The sequence below is a fragment of the Pelophylax lessonae genome (assembly GCF_965119305.1).
Source record: "Pelophylax lessonae genome assembly, chromosome: 2".
Lineage (NCBI taxonomy): Eukaryota > Metazoa > Chordata > Amphibia > Anura > Ranidae > Pelophylax > Pelophylax lessonae.
The window spans coordinates 305,708,799-305,728,449 of NC_138769.1; the positions used below are offsets into that span (position 1 = coordinate 305,708,799).

General features: G+C 41.7%; 1 protein-coding gene across 2 annotated transcripts in view; it reads left to right on the plus strand.

The window, feature by feature from the left end:
- Window positions 1-19,651, plus strand: part of ACACA (acetyl-CoA carboxylase alpha) — a 525,165-nt gene that overhangs the window by 441,655 nt on the left and 63,859 nt on the right. For both annotated transcript variants that reach the window (XM_082245775.1, XM_082245774.1), the window contains exons 48-49: window positions 5,875-5,971; window positions 9,406-9,541. In XM_082245775.1, coding sequence (XP_082101901.1) covers window positions 5,875-5,971; window positions 9,406-9,541 — 233 coding nt within the window. The remainder of the gene's footprint in view (window positions 1-5,874; window positions 5,972-9,405; window positions 9,542-19,651) is intronic.

The following is a 19,651-nucleotide window of genomic DNA, read 5'->3' on the forward strand; positions in this document are numbered from 1 at the left end:
GTCCTAAAACCAGTGTAAACCCTGTCAGACCAGGTGTTAAAGCCTTTTTTTCAATGTAGAAGAGGAATTTCCTTGCTCGTTGTGATCAATAAGTGCTTCAGGACAACACTATTAAAGACTGCAGGGTATGTGTTCATCTAGAACCCTGTGTCTGCAGCACTCGCATATCATGCATTTATAATAGCAAAGAAGAGTGAACATCTATGCTGAGAAACAGGAGAGCAGTAGACCTCAATGACAGAGAGGTGCATATTTCCTACTGCATGAGACCGCTATCTTAAGCCAGTCACACATGGATCAAAATTTGGCTGGTTCAGCAGGGACCGACTGAAATTCGATTAATGTATGGGCAGGTTGGTTGTACATAAGTACATCGACTTCTGTACAACCAGCCTATCAGGTTTTTCCTAGATCAATTAGTGCTGCCAGGTATAGCCTGCAGTACTGATTAGTATTCTGAAGGAGGGGAAGTATCCTTGTTATCGGAACACAATAGCTCAGTGGAAATGATTCCCCATACATCGAGTGTGTGAATGGGTGTATTAAGTCATTTTTTCGTTTAACTTGCTGGTTGAAAAAAAATAAATAAAACAAGTAATGTATGCCTTAGCATGTCTGATGTCTGATGCTTGGTAGCTGACACGTAGGATTGATATGTACTTTTTCTAAGGGTCGGTTCACACCATGCCAGCACATGAATCACACAGAAATGCACTGTGAGTTCCTATGTGATTCAGAACGCATGCAAATGCACTCCAGTTGCAATCTGCAGTGGGTGTCAATAGAAAGGTAATGACACCCCAAATGCAGGTTGCAAATGCAGTGCATTTGCCTGCTGCAAATGGCATGGTACTTTTGTACCATGCGATCTGGTTACAGTGCGGTTTTCAAAAGTAGTGCATGCACTACTTTTGGTGCATCGTAGTGCAATTTTAGCCCATTCAGGGCTGGTTCATACTATGCCTACACATGAATCGCACAGGAACCAGCTGTGCATTCCTGTGCGATTTACATGTGGTTCTGTGCAGTGCGATTTCAGCCCATTCATTTTGAATGGGCTGATATCACACCACACTGCACCAAAAGTAGTGAATACACTACTTTTTAAACCGCACTGTAATCAGATCTTTTGTACCATGCTGTCCAGTGTGGGCAGGTGTGGGAAAATGCAATGCGTTTGCAACCTGCATTTGGGGTGTTATTAACTTTCTATTGACACCCTCTGCAGATCACAAATGGAGTACGTTTTGCATGCAATCTAAATCGCTCAGGAATGCACAATACATTTCTGTGTGTTTTGTGTGTGGGCATTGTGTGAGCCGGGCCTAAAAGAAAAGAAATGTGTCTGGAAATTAATGCGGTTAACTAAGGTGGGTGGGATGGCAGGGTAATATAAAAAATAAATCTTTATTATTTTAATACAGGTGTGCATAGGTTTTAAATGTGTTTTTTTTTCTTTTTTTTTAATATTTTAACCCCATAACTCGGTTCTGAGGATTAACCTATGATTCGTAAGGCTACGTTCACATGTAGGCATTTTGGGGGCGTTTTTTCTGCTCAAGGATCAGCTCTCAAAACGCCCACAAATCCTATTCATTTCAATGGCCCCTTTTCACATCTGAGCGTTTTGACGCCGTGAGCAAAACGCCCAACGCTCAAAAAAGCACATAAGCTTCTTTTTGGGCAGATTACAGGCTTCATTTGTCTCTAGTCGATCTAAAAACGCCTGCACAAAAAACGCCTGTAAAAACACCTGAAAAAACGCCCATAAAAACGCTTGTAATAGCAACGCCAAGATGTGAACATAGTCTTAGCGTGGAATGGTAGGGGACTAGTAGTTTAAAAAAAATAATATATGTAAATTTATACTTTATAATATTAGTCAGCGTGTGTATGTGCTTTTGCATGTGTTTATTTTTAATTCTTAAACATTTCTGAGAAATAATCACAATCCTTTTACATCGATCATAGGTTTTCCCACACAGGATGGCTGCTGTGCTGCTAGTTTAACCTTCCCCACATTCCTTTCACTTTCTAACACGCTGCTAGCTAACACCGCTTATCACCGACCTGGAGTCAACACAACACCATTTACTAAACAGCCTCGAAGCAGGAGTAAAAATCGGCGGTGTTAGAAAGTGTTAGGAGAACGGTGATAATGCAAGAGTTAACACCGGTTACTAAACGTACACCATAGTGTTTTGCTTTTAGGCCAAAAAGTTCAATTTTGGTCTCGTCTGACCAGAGCACCTTCTTCCACATGTTTGCTGTGTCCTCCACATGGCTTCTTGCAAACTGCAAACAGGACTTCTTATGGCTTTCTTTCAACAATGGCTTTCTTCTTGCCACTCTTCCATAAAGGCCAGGTTTGTGGAGTGCACAACTAATAGTTGTCCTGTGGACAGATTCTCCCACCTGAGCTGTGGATCTCTGCAGCTCCTCCAGATTTACCATGGGCCACTTGGCTGCTTCTCCGATTAATGCTCTCCTTGCCCGGCCTGTCAGTATAGGTGGACGGCCATGTCTTGGTAGGTTTGCAGTTGTGCCATATGCGTTCCATTTTTTTAATGATGGACTGAACAGTGCTCTGTCAAATGTTCAAAGCTTAGATTAGGTAGAACCTATCACTCAATACCCAGTGTGAGTGGCCATCATCCCGATTAGTAGGAAAAGGAAAATCCCCCAATGGTGTGGGACTTTATATGCCACATGCACACTGAACAAGAATACGAAAATTGTATAGGTACAAAACTATTTTATTACACAAAACACAAAAATTATACAACGTATATGTCTAAAAAGGATAGACACACAATTAAAAAACCTTGCAAGTGTTGACAGACCAGTATCCGTACAGAAGACCCTTGGGTGTCATTGGTAGGATGAACCGGACAAGACCCTACGCGTTTCGGGTTACAAACCCTTCATCAGGGGTCAACCAGAGTTCAGTACACAATGTCAACCACAAGGGGAACTTCTTAGTATGGGCAACTGGGCTGTCGATTAAAATCGGTGTCAACCGATGAGAGGATGTCAGGGGCTACAAGAACAATATTCATTGGAAAGATAGCAACAGGATAGGCCAATGTTGGCGGAAGCTGACCAGATCGAGGGCACCGCAGTGATCCGTAACTGGTCCAAGTAACTTGGAGGTAATAATGTCACTCAAACGAATCCCAAAATATCACTCTGTAAAGTACTTCATGGCAGAAGGTAAATATGGTGTAAAGAGTAGGGTAATTGTCTGACGTGGATATTCTCCTTCGTCTTGTTCACCTCGGCGTGGACATCCTCTGCCTCGGTTTTGTAATTGTGTGTCTATCCTTTTTAGACATATACGTTGTATAATTTTTGTGTTTTGTGTAATAAAATTGTTTTGTACCCATACAATTTTCGTATTCTTGTTCAGTGTGCATGTGGCATATAAAGTCCCACACCATTGGGGGATTTTCCTTTTCCAATGTTCAAAGCTTGGGATATTTTTTTTTAACCTAATCCTGCTTTAAACTTCTCCACAACGTTATCCCTGACCTGTCTGGTGTGTTCCTTGGCCTTTATGATGCAGTTTGTTCACTAAGGTTCTCTAACAAACCTCTGAGGGCTTCACAGAACAGCTGTATTTATACTGAGATTAGATCACACACAGGTGGACTCTATTTAATAATTAGGTGATTCCTGAAAGCGATTGGTTCCACTAGATTTTAGTTAGGGGGATCAGCGTAAAGGTGGCTAATTACAAATTCACGCCACACTTTTCAGATATTTATTTGTAAAAAAATTTTAAAACAGTTTATCATTTTCCTTCTACTTCACAATTATGTGTCACTTTATTTTGGCCTATCACATAAAATCCCAACAAAAATACATTTATGTTTTTGCTTGTAACATGACAGAATGTGGAAAATTTCAAGGGGTGTGAATACTTTTTCAAGGCACTGTAAGAATTTTTAAGCGCTGCCTGGTTTCAAATGTAGGTCCCCACTTATACATTCATGATAAAACCTACATTGTCAAACATTCCAATGGGCTGTGAAAAAATGAATACAAAACAATGTGATTTATGTAAAAAATATAAAAAATAAATAAAACGTGTCATTCATGTATGAGTCTATATCCTTGTGTCCATACATGAAAAATGTGATAATCGTGCAATTTTTTCAAAGTGCCAAGTGCTTCTTTAAATAAAGTGCAAATTGTGCTCCCATTCTGTGTCCCCACTCACTAACTAGTGTGGACTCCTATTTTATAGGAGTCATAAATGCTTAATAGTTTTCTGGATGTGCTGGAAATTGTAGTCCTCCTTGTTGGTAATGATCCACATTAGTAAGCCATGGTGTTGTTTTTTTCTCATAGGCGAACATAAGAGAAGGTAGCAAGTGAGATATAAATAGTATAATCCCGTTTATTAAAATATTTAAAAAATGTAAAACCAGTGCACTCACGTTTGCGTAGGAAAACACAGACGAAAATCCCCCAAAAAAATTTGCATTGGTGTGCATCTCACCGACCAGGAATGACATCACCACTTGCTGTCACCTTGTCACACTTTGAAAAAATTACACAATTGATTATCACATTTTCCATGTATTAAAACATAAGGATATGGACTTATATATAAATTACACATTTTATTTATTCTTTATATTTTTTTATATACCATAATCACATTGTTTTATATTAATTTTTTCACAGTCAATTGTAATGTTATACATTCATGATAAAACATGCATTGTCAAAGTGGGAACCTACATTTGAAACCAGGCAGCGCTTCAAAATACATATACATGCAATTTAAAGGTATAGTACCTTATTAGAGCAGCAGCCTGTAATTGAATTTATTCACATTGGTTTATACATAGATTAAATTGCCTAAGCGCAGGAATTATGCATTATTAGCACCTCACACAATGTTCTAGAGATAACGAGGGAGAGCTGTTCTGTAGTCTCTTTCTAAGGTGACAACGCTGCCCCTTTGTAGATATGAGTACAGTGAGTGAGCTTAGGAGAAAAAGTGTGTTCCTCGCCCTAGGAGAGAAAGCGTGCTGCTGGCAGAATCACCAGGTAACAATAAAGGAAAACAAGCCTGAAATATAGAAAAGAATGCAGCCTCCACATCTAAAAGAACTGGTAGGCTACAGTATAGTTAGGGCTGAATCCACACTAATGCCATGGCAGACATCGCATGTGATTTGCATTGTTGTGCAGATCACATGCGATGTCTGTGCAATACAAATTCAGCCATACAAACCATCTGGCTGAATTTGCTTCGCATTCAGACCAAACTTGTGCAGGACCATTTTTTTGTCTGCACTGGAATCGGATCGCATGGGTGTTTACCCCCACGTGATCAGATTTTGCAAATCGGGATGCGTTTTGCAAACTGATTGCAGGGTATTGTTAACTTAACATACACTCCGCAATCAGTTCACATGAAGAGGTTGCGATTTTGATGCGATACGGATTTGCAGCAAATTCTAGTGTGAACCGACCCTAAATGTTTATCCTTTAGACACACTTTAACATTGGCTAGCTTGTGTGGGTCACTGCACTCAAAATACTACAGTATCTTCTTGTAGCTACCCCTTCTCTTCCTGATTTTCCATTACAATGTCTCCTTGCAGGACTTGAGCTGACTGATTTACAGGTGTGGCCATAATATTAACCTTTTGCAATCTATTGAAAGTGATTTCATATTTAGCCCACTCAACCCTTTTAAGACAACGCAGATGGGTCTGCACTATAAAACATGTAGAATGAAGGCTACAAAACTGTAGTAGCATCAAGAGCATTTTATTCTTCTTCAATATATACACTGTTTATATAATATAAGAAACCACTCATACATATATTTTGTCTTCTTTTGCACAAATATAGGCTGGGCGGCATACCTGTAGGAGTGGTTGCAGTTGAAACCAGATCTGTGGAATTAAGCATACCTGCTGATCCTGCTAACCTCGACTCTGAGGCTAAGGTTAGTTAATGGTTTTTGAATGCAATGGATTTTATTTTGCAGTATGTATTTCCTCTTATAAGCAAACTCTGTGATGCAGTTAACATTTTTCATGTAGTTAGTTTCACAACTCTCTTTATTTTCACAACGTTGTTTTTTTTTTTTTTTTTTTTTTTTTTAATATTGATAACCTTTACACCCCGTTCACATTACAGCGGATCCGACTTCGGGCGACCTGTGAAGTCACGTACAGCGCGACTTGCACGGACTTCATGAAATGAATGTCTATGCAAGTCGCTCCAGGTCGCCCAGAAGTAGTACAGGAACTTTATTCTAAGTCGGAGCGACTTGTGTCGCTCCTATTAGAATCGTTCCTGTACCACACAATGGTAGCGCGATGGACCGTGACTTGTCAGGCTGACAAGTCGCGGTCCAAGTCGGATCAGTGTGAATGGACTCTTATCCCTATATTAAAGACAAAACATTTTACGTTTTGGATATGGAAGGGTTCAAATTGGAACAATATGAATGAAAAACTAAAATTTTACAATTGTCACCTGAAGAGTAATGGAGAGGAATGCCCTAGTGGGGACACCTATTCTGGTGACAACTGTAAAAATTCCTCAAACTTTGCAGAGTTTCCCACTTTCTGTTGTGTCTCTGGGAAAGAAAGTAAAGAGAAATCCTCCCAATGTGACACAAACACACCATTCCCTACTCCATCCCAAATTATAAATACCATTTTAATAATTGGGCAGCCCTTTCTCTCTATTCATACTTTTTTATTGGAAAGTAAAGCATTCCATCATAGTAATGGATATGTAGACATGTTTGAGGGTAGCACTTTTCAGCAAGTGCTAAACTTGGAATTTAAAAAGTCTCTTTTAAGAAAATCCCTCACTCACTGATACCCCTGTGTTGCTTTCCCACCGATCCATTGATCCTTTAGAGCTTTTGGTAAATACCCGGTGCTTACAAGTATGAAATAGTCTCAACTACCACCCACCCACAGACCCTCTATCGAGCAGGTAAGTCCAGCGCAGCCATCAACTTTTCAAAAAACCTCCTAGGGGATCAGGACAGAATTTATTTTTCCCATGCTGGAGTAAATTATTTGCCCTCTTCTGGATCAACTGTTGGTATAGGATTCTGTGTATGTAGGTTTTCTATTCTGTTTATTCTATTTATTTATTTTTCTATTAGTTGAACTAGATGGACATTTTTTTTGTAATCTAACTAACTATGTAACAATGTAAGTGATTCTCTAAGGTGCTTAATCCAGTGTAGTGGCCAGAGTGAATTGTATTACATAAATCATCTTGTTATAGATCATCTTTAATTGAGTGAGGGTGCCAGTTGCACTGGTAGTCAGAATGCAATTTGGTGTTCCCTCTGGTGGCTGCAGTTCTGTATATGAAATATTAACATAAAGAATATTCAATAGTAAGCATCTGTAAACAAGAATATTATTACCAAATTATTGTATAAATTATTAATGTATTCTTTTGCCACGGGACAAAATTTGAAGATATAAGTTAAAAGAGCCACTGATAATATCATTTTTAGTTTATTATTTATAGTAGTACATTGGTGATTTCCATTTTCTTATCAGCTACTTAGTTTTTTGCAGTGGTACCTGTATGTAATAGATGTTCTATGGAAACACAGCACAATGTACTTTTGAATCCTAAGTGGACATTTTAAGGAAAACATTAGTGAACAGGGCTTAACCTGCACAAGGGAGCCAGTCACCTAAGAAAATGTTATATCATGGCTTTCTTTTCCACTTTACTTCTTAGAGCTTAAAAATCTAGAAAATACACTGATACCAGAAGTATTGGGACGTCTGTCTTTACACGCACATGAACTTTAATGGCATCCCAGTCTTAGTCCGTTGGTCCACCCTTTGCAGCTATAACAACTTCAACTCTTCTAGGATGGCTGTCCACAAAGTTTAGGAATGTGTCTATGGGAATGTTTGACCATTCTTCCAGAAGCATATTTGTGAGGTCAGGAACTGACGTTAGAGAGAAGGCCTGGCTCGCAGTCTGCGCTCTAATTCATCCCAAAAGTGTTCTGTTGGGTTAAGGTCAGGACTTTATGCAGGCCACTCAAGTTCCTCCACCCCAAACTCGCTCATCCATGTCTTTATGGACCTTGCTTTGTGCACTGGTGCGCAGTCATTTTGGAACAGGAAGGGGCCATCCCTAAACTATTCCCACAATGTTGGGAGCTTGAAATTGTCCAAAGTGTCTTGGTATGCTGACGCCTTAAGAGTTCCCTTCACTGGAAATAACGGGCCAAGCCCAGCCCCTGAAAAACAACCCCACACCATAATCCCCCCTCCAACAAAAGATTTGGACCAGTGCACAAAGCAAGGTTCATAAAGACATGGATGAGCGAGTTTGTGGTGGAGGAACTTGACTTGCCTGCACAGAGTCCTGACCTTAATTTGATAGAACACCTTTGGGATGAATTAGAGCGCAGACTGTGAGTCATGCCTTCTCGCCCAACATCAGTGCCTGACCTCACAAATGCGCTTCTGAAATAATGGACAAACATTCCCATAGACATTCTCCTAAACCGTGTGGACAACCTTCTCAGAGGAATTGAAGCTGTTATAGCTGCAAAGGGTGGGCCAACTCAATATTGAACCCTACAGACTAAGATTGGAATGCCACTTAAGTTCATGTGTGTGTGAAGGCAGGCATTCAAATACTTTTGGTAATCTAGTAAATTCCAAATTGGCTTTATTATATGGAATGTGCATTCATTGTACCGAATTATGGTTTATATTGCTGTAAGAAACCATGGTTTGTTAAAGGGTATTTCCTTATTTGCTTGTTACCTCTTTGTATGGTTGCATGGAATGGCATGCTCCCTTCCTCTATCCACTGTACACACAAGAGAAGAGCCTGTAACTGAATCATATAACACCTTTTTGGTTCCTGGCAAAAATTGTAGGCTGGATTGGGTCATCAAATGGCCAACAAGGCTGAAAAACGAGACAACCTAAAATTCTTGTCACATCATGATAATGAATATTTATAATGCCATATGATAATTATTTATGTTGGCTACACACATCACTTGTTCACTAATGTAAGCAGAAAGTACGCTTTACATTAGCCTCAGGAAAGCCCAAGTATTTGCACACTCTGAATTACATAGTAATCTAAATAATTTAGTTCCATCTATTTTATAAACATTTCAGTTTAGATATGAAATTAAAAAGTAGTGAAAAATTCATCCAACCAGAAAGAAGTTCTGTGAACATTCAAAGTAATCATTTGAATACTTGAGCGTTCAGAGAAGACTTAGGTGGCAAATAGGATCCTGTATAATTATTTTTACATAAAAGGTTAATGTTGTTTCTGATTTAGAAACGTTCTCTTCTACTTGACTATTTCTACATGTTTAGTCTTTCTGAATGACTGCCTTACTGTTTTCCACAGATAATACAACAAGCTGGACAGGTGTGGTTTCCCGATTCTGCCTTTAAAACTGCACAAGCAATCAAAGACTTCAACAGGGAAGGGCTCCCGCTTATGGTGTTTGCAAATTGGAGGGGTTTTTCTGGTGGAATGAAAGGTAATTGTTTCCAGCACAAGTCATAAGTTTTCAAACAAGTTATAACAAGAAGTAACAGATAATTGCAAGGTTTCTTTTTTTAACTGGATACCAAATGGACCAAGGCATTTATATGGACTCAAAATGGTAAGGAGTTCAGAAGTTAAAGTTGAGCTCTAGGTACTGTAGATATAAAAAGCGCATGACGGCAGCTCTACAATCACTGATGCGTCATTTAGTGTATTTTTTTAATGCAAGCAGTGTAAGTACCTGAATTTGACTTGGTGTCAACCTCTTACAGTCTACTGTGCAGTCTGTAGAGCAGAGCCTAGAGAGGGAGAGGGAGAAGCATTCAGAGGTGTTGTGCATTGGAAGAAGCCATGTTTAGAAGTGGAGTGACAGACACATGAGCGCATCTGTGTTCTGCATCTGCTTTACTGTCCACAAAAAATACTGACCTAAATCAGTGAGTCAGCGCTCACTGTTCCACAATTGAACAATCCCCATAGGTGATGGAATAAATAGAATAGTGGTACAAAATGGGATACAAACAAAACAATGGTAAGAGTACATGAACCTCATCTGTAAACAAAGTCCTTCTACAATCATGTGATGATCACAATGGTGACGGTTCCTTGTAGTAGAGGGTCATAAAGTCCATATCAGGGTATATAGGGTATATGTTGTGCAGGCAGCTCCTCAAGAGGTAGGGAAAAAAGAAGAAAAAGGGCGCCAGGTCACAATTGAGAATAAACAGATGACAATTTATTGCAGCAACTTACATGTTAAAAACAAACCATCCAGAGGACAACCAATGGGATGTAAATCGACAGTTCCCGCAGTAGAGGCATCACTTCCGGTTCCGGGTTATCGCCCCCGCCGGCTCTGCTGCATATCGGACACTTGCGAGGCTGCCCATCCAGGGAGCCTACGCTATTTACAGCATCAGCCGGCACCTGGAACTGGTTCACCGCTATACAGCACAGGACTGTCACGTAGGTTCTTTGATCTGGCTATCCCTCACGTGTCCTACTGCAGGAACTGTCGATTTACATCCCATTGGTTGTCGTCTGGATCGTTTGTTTTTAACATGTAAGTTGCTGCAATAAATTGTCATCTGTTTATTCTCAAGTGTGACCTGGCGCCCTTGTTCTTCTTTTTTCTTGCTTTACTGTCCAGTCACAGAGTGAGGTTAGGGAGGACACCTATATGTGAACGATCGGGTCCCCTCCATTGCTATACAAGGCAGTATGTACAGAACTACAAAACTTTTTGGCAGGTTAAACAGATTTAACCCCTTGGTGCCAGCTGTACGCAAATATTTGGCCTCTCGACCCCTGGTCCTTAGTGCTGACGGGCCCCAAATTTGCGTAAACTGCTGCCTATTCACCTGTGCTGAGAGCGCGTGTGATGTACGCTCCCAGCACAGTTACCGTCGCCTAACTAAAAGCTCCCGATCATGAGTTTTTGGACCACGTGACAGCCAATCACAGCAGTCACGTGATCTTAAGTGGCGCCCCGCCTCCCGGCGTCATAAACCTCTTAAAGGGCTGGGAGGCACCGGCGCTTACCGGTTAATCTGGGTATTAAGCTGTTTTCATAGAGTTTCCCCCTAAAGAATAACTAAGGGTCCTTTCACACTGAGTAGGCGGATGATAGATCCGTCTCTGCTCTCTGTGCAGAGATGGACCTGTCAGAGCCCCGCTCTTCTCTATGGGAGATCGGATGAAAATGGACCACCTGTCCATTTTCATCTGATCCCATCCAATCTGATCCTCCAGACAAATGGAAAATAGGGTTACCATCCATCTGGATTTCATAGATTTGATCAGATAGCAGCGAGTGTCAGCGGAGATGTCACCACTGACATTCGCTGCCCCATAGGGGTGAATGGAGCGTCTGATCAGGTCTGCCTGAAAAATTGACAGGCGGACCTGATTGGAAAGCAGGTGTGAAAGAGGCCTAAAGGGTTTTTTTATTTTTAGATTTGGATAGAGTAGAGAGGGATTAGAACACCTGTCAGTTTTTTTTGCTGTCTGTGCCTCCATTAGGGAGATTCACTCTAACTATTTGTCCTGTTTACCATTGTCCCCGAGAATGAAAGTGAACAAAAATCTCCAATTTTAGGTGGTCTCTAGAACAGTAAAAGAGGGGAAATCTTCCAGTGGGGTCGCTAGTTCTGTTGACCTTGGAGACGACCAGGTTTTCCCTTACTTTGAAGTGTTCCTGTTTTGGCTATTGGAAAGGAAGTAAAGACAAATGGAACACAAATGGAAGAAAACCATACAGGGGTTAGAACTCTCCTTTATGCTATCCAACATTTTTTTTAGCTCTATTTAAGAATGAATCTGACCATCCAGTGGTGTTCGTGTGTTTACGGAGGTTTTAAGGTACCCAATGTTTGAGCAGATAAGCAATGCTTGTGCTTCTCCAGTAGAGGAATGACAAAGTGTACAGATTATTAGCAGCTAATGAGAAAATAGCTTTCACTATTCTAACTTCAGAAATCTTATGATTTGCTATGCAGTCTCCATATTACTCTGGGTCAACTGTGGGTGCAGGATTGTGTATATGGGATTGTATGGTTGTGTTTTCTTTTTTGTTTTTTATTGGTTGAGCTAGATGGACTTGTGTCTTTTTTCATCCTGACTAAGTATGTAACTACTATTGACAACCTGCCTTAATGCATACACAATTGTGACAAAAGAATCACTACAGCTGCTCTAACAGGCATTATACAAAACTTTACTTATAAGTTTATTTTTGTGTATTACAACCAGAGCATAAAGTATAACTATAGGCAAAACCTTGTTTTTAGTTTGTATAGAATGTAGGGGGATTAGATAGCTTGTCCGTTTTTATTGTTGTCTGTGCCCCCATTAGGGAGATTCATCCTCTCTATCTGTCCTGTTTACCATTATCATCATTCAAGTGAAAGTAAAAGAAAAATCCCAAATTTTGGGTTGTCCCCAGAAAAGTAATAGAGGGGAAATGTTCCAATGGGGACACTAGTTCTGGTGACCTGGGGGTCCCCAATGGATTCCCTTCATTTGCAGGGCTTTCCTCTCGCTTCCTGTTGGGCTATGGGACAGGAAATGAAGGGAAATCTCCCCAGAGGGACGCAGATGGTGGGAAAAAACCAACAGGGGCTATAACCCTCCCTTATTCTATCCAAAATGGAAAAAAACGTTTTGCCTACTTTAATTTGTAATTGGAGGAGAATAGAAGAGTTTGAAAAGTGCTACAAATGTAGACTGTGTATGTGTTACAAATTGTTAGGCTATTCATAAATAACATCAATCTGCATGAAAGATGCATTACATTGGTTTAATAAGTTGCACTGTATAATTGTATTGCTGGCTGGTTGATGTTTTCACAACCACACAGAAAAAAAGAGGTGTTACTGCACAGCTTTTCATCACAACCAAGAAGTGGCTGGAGCTATCCTAGTTCTGTATTATTTCCCAGTGCATTCTAGGACACTGGAGCCTCTACTGTCTCTCCCTCAGTTCCCAGCTAACACTTCATTAATACTTCACTAGCACACCAGAAATGCCATAGGTGCTGTTAGGGTGCACTTAGCGGGCATCACTATTGAAATCAGTGGAAGCAGTTGACAAGTGTTGATGCCTCACGAAAGCAACATGCTGTTTAATTTTTTACATGACACAGCACAACACGACTTCTCCGGTGTGAACAGCATTGTTTGGTACCATTGTAATGTTCACGGCAGGCATTGATGAGGCTTTGGAAATGCTGAATAAATGCTGAATAAACACATAGTATTGCTTGACACGTGTGTGAACGAGCCCTAACATTTAATCCAGCTATAGCTTCATTAACACCTTCCTGCAAAATAGCACAATGACAGCCAGGCGGGGGCTCCATTGTCATGACTTTACATCATCAGTGCTGCATATCAGTGCCCAATCCGTTCTGCATATTAGTGCCTCCTCATCAGTGCCACCTCATCAATGCCCATTAGTGTGGCCTCATTAGTGCACATCAGTGAAGGAGAAAACATACTTATTTACAACATTTTGTAACCAAAAAACTTTTTTTTTTAATTTTCTGTCTTTTTTAGTTGGTCAAAAAAAAACTCAGTGGCGATTAAATACCGCCATAAGAAAGATTTATCTGTCTCCCCAAAAATTTGTTTGGGTATAGCATTGAATTAATGTGCAATTGTCAATCAAACTATGACAGTGATGAAAGCTGAAAATTGGCCTGGGCAGGCGTGGGGTTAAAGTGCCCAGTATTGAAGTGGTTAAAATATAATTAGATGGATTTTGAATACGGCTAGGATAAGTTTCTCTACTCTGTCTTTAGATTATCATTCTGTTGTGAGGAGAAAACAGAGTGATGAGCTCACCTGATCACTTGGGGATAGTTATTTGTTATTTCCAAATGACAGACAGGGGGTGGGCAGGGAATTAAACTGCCTTACCTAACTTTTTAGTGAAAAATAAAGTCAGGCTTTATGGGTATAGTATTTGGCAGGGGTTACATGGTTCATTTAGTAAATGTGTGTGAAAACCTGTTGTGTTTGTGCAATTATCTAACGAGCCAAATATGTGACAGCATCGCCATGCATAAAATAATAAAGGTACAGGTCAGTTATTGTTCACATTAAACATCTTAATGGGGGAAGAATGCGATCCCCTTGTTTTTTTTTTGTTTTTTTTTTTAAGTTGGGCTTTAAAGCAGAACTCCACCCAAAAGGGAAAGCTCCACTTATTTGCACCCCCCCCCCTTCCACTGCCACATTTGGCCCTTTTTTGGGGGGAGCGGGTACCTGGTTTTGACAAGTACTTCTGGCTCAGACATTTTCACTCTCATTCTCACTCTCATTCTCACTCTCATTCCCCTGTAGCCTTCTGGGACACACATAGGTTCCAGTAGACTGCGAGACCATTCACAAAGCACATCCGGAAGGCTTCACTGCCAGTTTCCTTACTTACAATGCCGGCGCCTGCACCCAAAGCCAATTGAAAAATCGGCTAGGGTGCCGACATCGCTGGATCATTGGACAGGTAAGTGACTCTATATTGAAAGTCAGCAGCTACAGTATTTGTTTTTGCTGACTGTTATTTTTTTCTTGGGAGACTGGGGCGTCTCTTTAAGGTCATTGCAAAAGACATCTCATATCTAGAGGAAAAAAAGGTTAAACCTCTGCATACAAAAAGGCTTCTTTACAGTAAGAGCTGTAAAAATGTGGAATAGACTGCCTCGGGAGCTAGTTCTAGCCAGGTCTGTTAATTGTTTTAAAAAGAACTAGAGGAAATTCAAATTGCACAGAATATAACTTGGATATTAACATTTATAAGCAAGAACAACAGAGATTGTTGATCTGGGGGATATCTGGTTGCCTTAGTTACATAGTTACATACATAGTTACATAGTTAGTGAGGTTGAAAAAAGACATCAGTCCATCCAGTTCAACCTATGATGTGCGTGTGTGTTTGCTGTTAACCGTACATTGTATACCCCTGTATGTTGTGGTCTCTAAGGTGCCCATCTAATAGTTTTTTGAAACTATCAATGCTTCCTGCTGATACGACTGCTTGTGGAAGAGAATTCCACATCCTTACCGCTCTTACAGTGAAGAACCCCTTAAGCATTTTAAGGTTAAACCGCCTTTCCTCTAGTTTTAGTGAGTGGCCACGTGTCTTATTGTATTCCCTTACTCTGAATAGTTTGTTCCTTATGCCAGGGTCGCCAGTACAGTATTTGTACATTGATATTATATCCCCCCTCAATCGTCTCTTCTCCAGAGAGAATAGGTTCAGTGCTTGTAGTCTTTCCTCATAGCTGATGTCCTCCATTCCCCTAATTATTTTTGTTGCCCTTCTCTGGACTCTTTCCAATTCCAGCACATCCTTCCTGAGGACCGGTGCCCAGAACTGGACAGCATACTCCAGATGTGGCCGGACCAAAGTCTTGTAGAGTGGGAGAATAATCTCTTTATTTCTGGAGTGAATCCCCTTTTTTATACATCCCAGTATTCTGTTGGCTTTGCTTGCAGCGGCTTGGCATTGCATGCCACTGCCAAGCCTGTTGTCTACCAGTACCCCCAGGTCCTTTTCCATCCTAGACTCACCCAGAGGCCCCCCCAGTGAGTAGCTTGCTTTCTGGTTTCTGGCACCCAGGTGCATTATTTTACATTTTTTAACATTAAACCTCATCTGCCATGTAGTTGCCCACCCCGTTATTTTGTTCAGGTCCGCTTGTAAGGTTTCCACATCCTGCCCAGAAGATATTGGCATGCTTAGTTTAGTATCATCCGCAAATACTGAGATTGTACTAGATATCCCCTCCTCTAGATCATTTATGAATAAATTAAACAGGATTGGTCCCAGGACCGAACCCTGGGGGACCCCACTTTCCACACCCGCCCAATCCGAGTACTCCCCATTAATCATCACCCTCTGGACTCTCCCCTGGAGCCAGTTCTCTATCCAGGTACTCACCTTATGGTCCATACCTACCTTCCTTAATTTGTACAGTAAGCGTTTGTGGGGAACGGTGTCAAAAGCCTTTGCAAAGTCCAGATACACCACATCCACAGGCTTACCTTTATCTAGGTGGCAGCTCACTTCATCATAGAAGGTTAATAGATTGGTTTGGCAAGAACGATTTTTCATGAATCCATGCTGATTACTACTAATAATACCATTTTCATTACTAAAGTCTTGTATGTGGTCCCTAAACATCCCCTCCAAAATCTTGCAGACTACAGATGTTAGGCTGACCGGCCTATAGTTACCCTGGATACACCTCGGCCCCTTTTTAAATATTGGTACCACGTTGGCTTTTTTCCAATCAGCTGGCACCATACCCGTCTGTAAACTATCCTTAAAGATCAAGAATAATGGTCTGGCAATCACCTGGCTGAGCTCTTTAAGAACCCTCGGGTGTAAGTCATCCGGTCCCGGTGATTTATTTATGTTAAGTTTCTCTAGTTTAGTTTTAAGTCTATTTTCTGTTAGCCATGGCGGTATTTCCTGAGGTGTGTTGTTTAGTTCGGCCTTACAAGCTAGGTTCGTGTAGCCCCCCGATTCTTTTGTGAAGACTGAAGAGAAGAAATTATTTAACACTTCCGCCTTTTCTCTCTCCTCAGTGGCCATATTTCCTTTGTCATCTTTTATGGGGCCAATGTGTTCTGGCCTTGCTTTCTTACTGTTTATATACTTAAAGAACTTCTTGGGGTTCTTTTTACTCTCCTCCGCTATATGTCTCTCGTGTTCTATTTTAGCCGCCCTGATTTCGTTTTTACATTTCTTATTACACTCTTTGTAATGCTTAAATGCTGTCAATGACCCCTCAGTCTTGTATTTTTTGAAGGCCTTTTCTTTAGCACTAATATGCATTTTTATGTTGGAGTTTAGCCACCCAGGGTTTAGTTTTGCTCTTTTAAATTTATTTCCCTTTGGAATGCACTGGTCAATCCCCTTGTTAAGTATGCTCTTGAAGCACTCCCATTTTTCCTCCGTGTTCTTTGTTTGCAGGGTTCTATCCCAATTGATATTTTCTAGCAGCGAGCGCAGTTTTGGGGAGTTGGCTCTTTTGAAATTCAGTGTCCTTATATTACCCCTCTGCTTCCTATAAGTGTAATTAATACTGAAACTTATTGACCTATGGTCACTGTGTCCTAAGTTGCCCCGTATTTCTATATCCGTGAGCAGGTCTGTATTGTTGGTAATCAGTAGGTCAAGTACCGCATTGTTTCTTGTCTGTGCATTCACCATCTGACCCATGAAGTTTTCCTGCAAAACATTTAGGAACTGCCTAGCCTTGGCTGAGTGTGCGGTTCCTTCTGCCCAGTCTATATCAGGATAATTAAAGTCCCCTATTATAATGACATTTCCCATCCTTGCTGCCAATCCTATCTGTAAAATGAGGTCCGCCTCCCCCTCCTCCCTCTCGTTGGGAGGCCTATAGCATACGCCCAATATTACCTTCCCCACCGTGCCTTCCCTTTGAAGCTCTACCCATAGGGATTCTGCCTCGTCCTTAGCTACATTATTAATATCATCCCTCATATTTACCTGTACACTGTTCTTAATATACAGACATACCCCTCCCCCTTTTTTACCTTCTCTATCTCTGCGATAAAGGGAATACCCCTGAATGGTCGCCATCCAGTCATGGGAGCTGTCAAACCAAGTCTCCGTTATCCCCACAAAATCTAAGTCCTCCTCAAACATCAGCAGCTCCAGCTCTCCCATCTTGTTGGCCAGGCTTCTGGCATTGGTATACAAACCTCTTAATTTTGACCGGTTACATATATCCTCATTTGATGTTTTTAGGCTGCTCTCTTGATTTTTCCCCATACCCACCCTGGGTTTAGGAGCTCCGAACACCCTACCGCTAATGCCCCCATTTCTGCCCTCTGAAACTTGCTTTCCACTGGCTAATTCTACATCTGTACCCTCCCCCCATCACCTAGTTTAAAAGCCCCTCTAACTTTTTGGCCATCTTCTCACCCAGTACGGCTGCACCCTCCCCATTTAGGTGCAATCCGTCCCTACCAAAGAGCCGGTGGCCGACTGAGAAGTCGGCCCAGTTCTCCAGGAACCCGAAACCCTCCTTACTACACCAGCTCCTCAGCCACTTGTTAACTTCCCTAATCTCCCGCTGCCTCTCTGGTGTGGCTCGAGGTACAGGTAGTATTTCGGAAAATACTACCTTGGAGGTCCTAGTCCTCAACTTAGCGCCTAAGTCCCTGAAATCGTTTAGGACTCTCCATCTTCCTCTACCTATGTCATTGGTACCCACGTGTACCATAACAGCTGGGTCTTCCCCAGCCCCACCCAATAATCTGTGCACCCGATCCGCGATGTGCCGAACCCGAGCGCCCGGCAAACAACAGACTGTTCGGCGCACACAGTCTTTGTCACAGATTACACTGTCTGTCCTTCTAATAATTGAGTCCCCTACCACCAGCACCTGTCTTTCCTTTCCCTTTCTCCTGGCCTCACTGGAGGAGTTCTTCCCCTGGCAGCTAGGGGCGTCGCTCTGCTCCAGCAATGCTGGTCCCTGACTGATTTCCCCAACATCACACAACGGGGCGTATCTATTGGGGTGCTCCAGCCCAGGATCAGCCTCCTTGCCTTGTCCCCTTCTACCCCTCCTAACTGTCACCCCTCTACTCTGCTCTGATGCCTGCACCTCCGATACTCCGCCCACCTCTGTGCAGACCCCTGCCTGCACCTGACTGGTACGATCCTGGCTCTCCTCCGGTATGGACATTCGTCTCAGTGTTGCCAGCTGCTTCCCTAGATTCAGGACCTGAGCTTCCAGGGAAGAAACTTGCTTACATTTTGCACATTTGTATTGGCCCTCGATCACATGTCCTAGGAACGCATACATATTACAAGATGTACACCGAGTCGCATTTCCACACCCGCCGGGCATTGTACCTACTAATCTAATCTAATGGGGATTCAGTAATTTATGTCTATCCTATGTGGCTATTTCCTAGCTTCCTATCTCTACATTCTCACCCTCTGGTACTCCGCTACCCTCACTTGACACTCAGTTGCACAACACTCACAATCTCACAGCCCGGTCAGTCGCACAACACTCCCAGTCGCACAACACTCCCAGTCGCACCACCCAGTCAGTCGCACAACACTCACAGTCGCACCACACTCACAGTCTCACAGCCTGGTTTAGTCGCACCACACTCAGTCGCACAGCCCAGTCAGTCGCACAACACTCACAGACACACAGCCGGGTCAGTCGCACAGGTAGTAATAGGTACTCCCAGACACTGGGTACTAATAGGTACTCCCAGACACTCAGGTAGGCCTTAAGGATCAGGAAGAAATTTTTTTCCCCTGTTAGTCAAAAAATGTTTGTTCCAAGTGTATAAAAAATTAAAAGAACCCTTACATTTAAGTAGCAAAATGTATACCGAGTGCTTTATAATTTTTGTATTGCCTTTTGCTGTGAAATAAAGATACAGTATGTGCAGATTTTTTTCGCCTTCCTCTGGATCAACTGCGGGTATTGGATTGTGTATATGGGATTGTATGGTTGGGTTTTCTATACTTTTTTTTATTTTTTATTGGTTGAGCCAGATGGACTTGTGTCTTTTTTCAACCTGACTATCTATGTAACTATGCA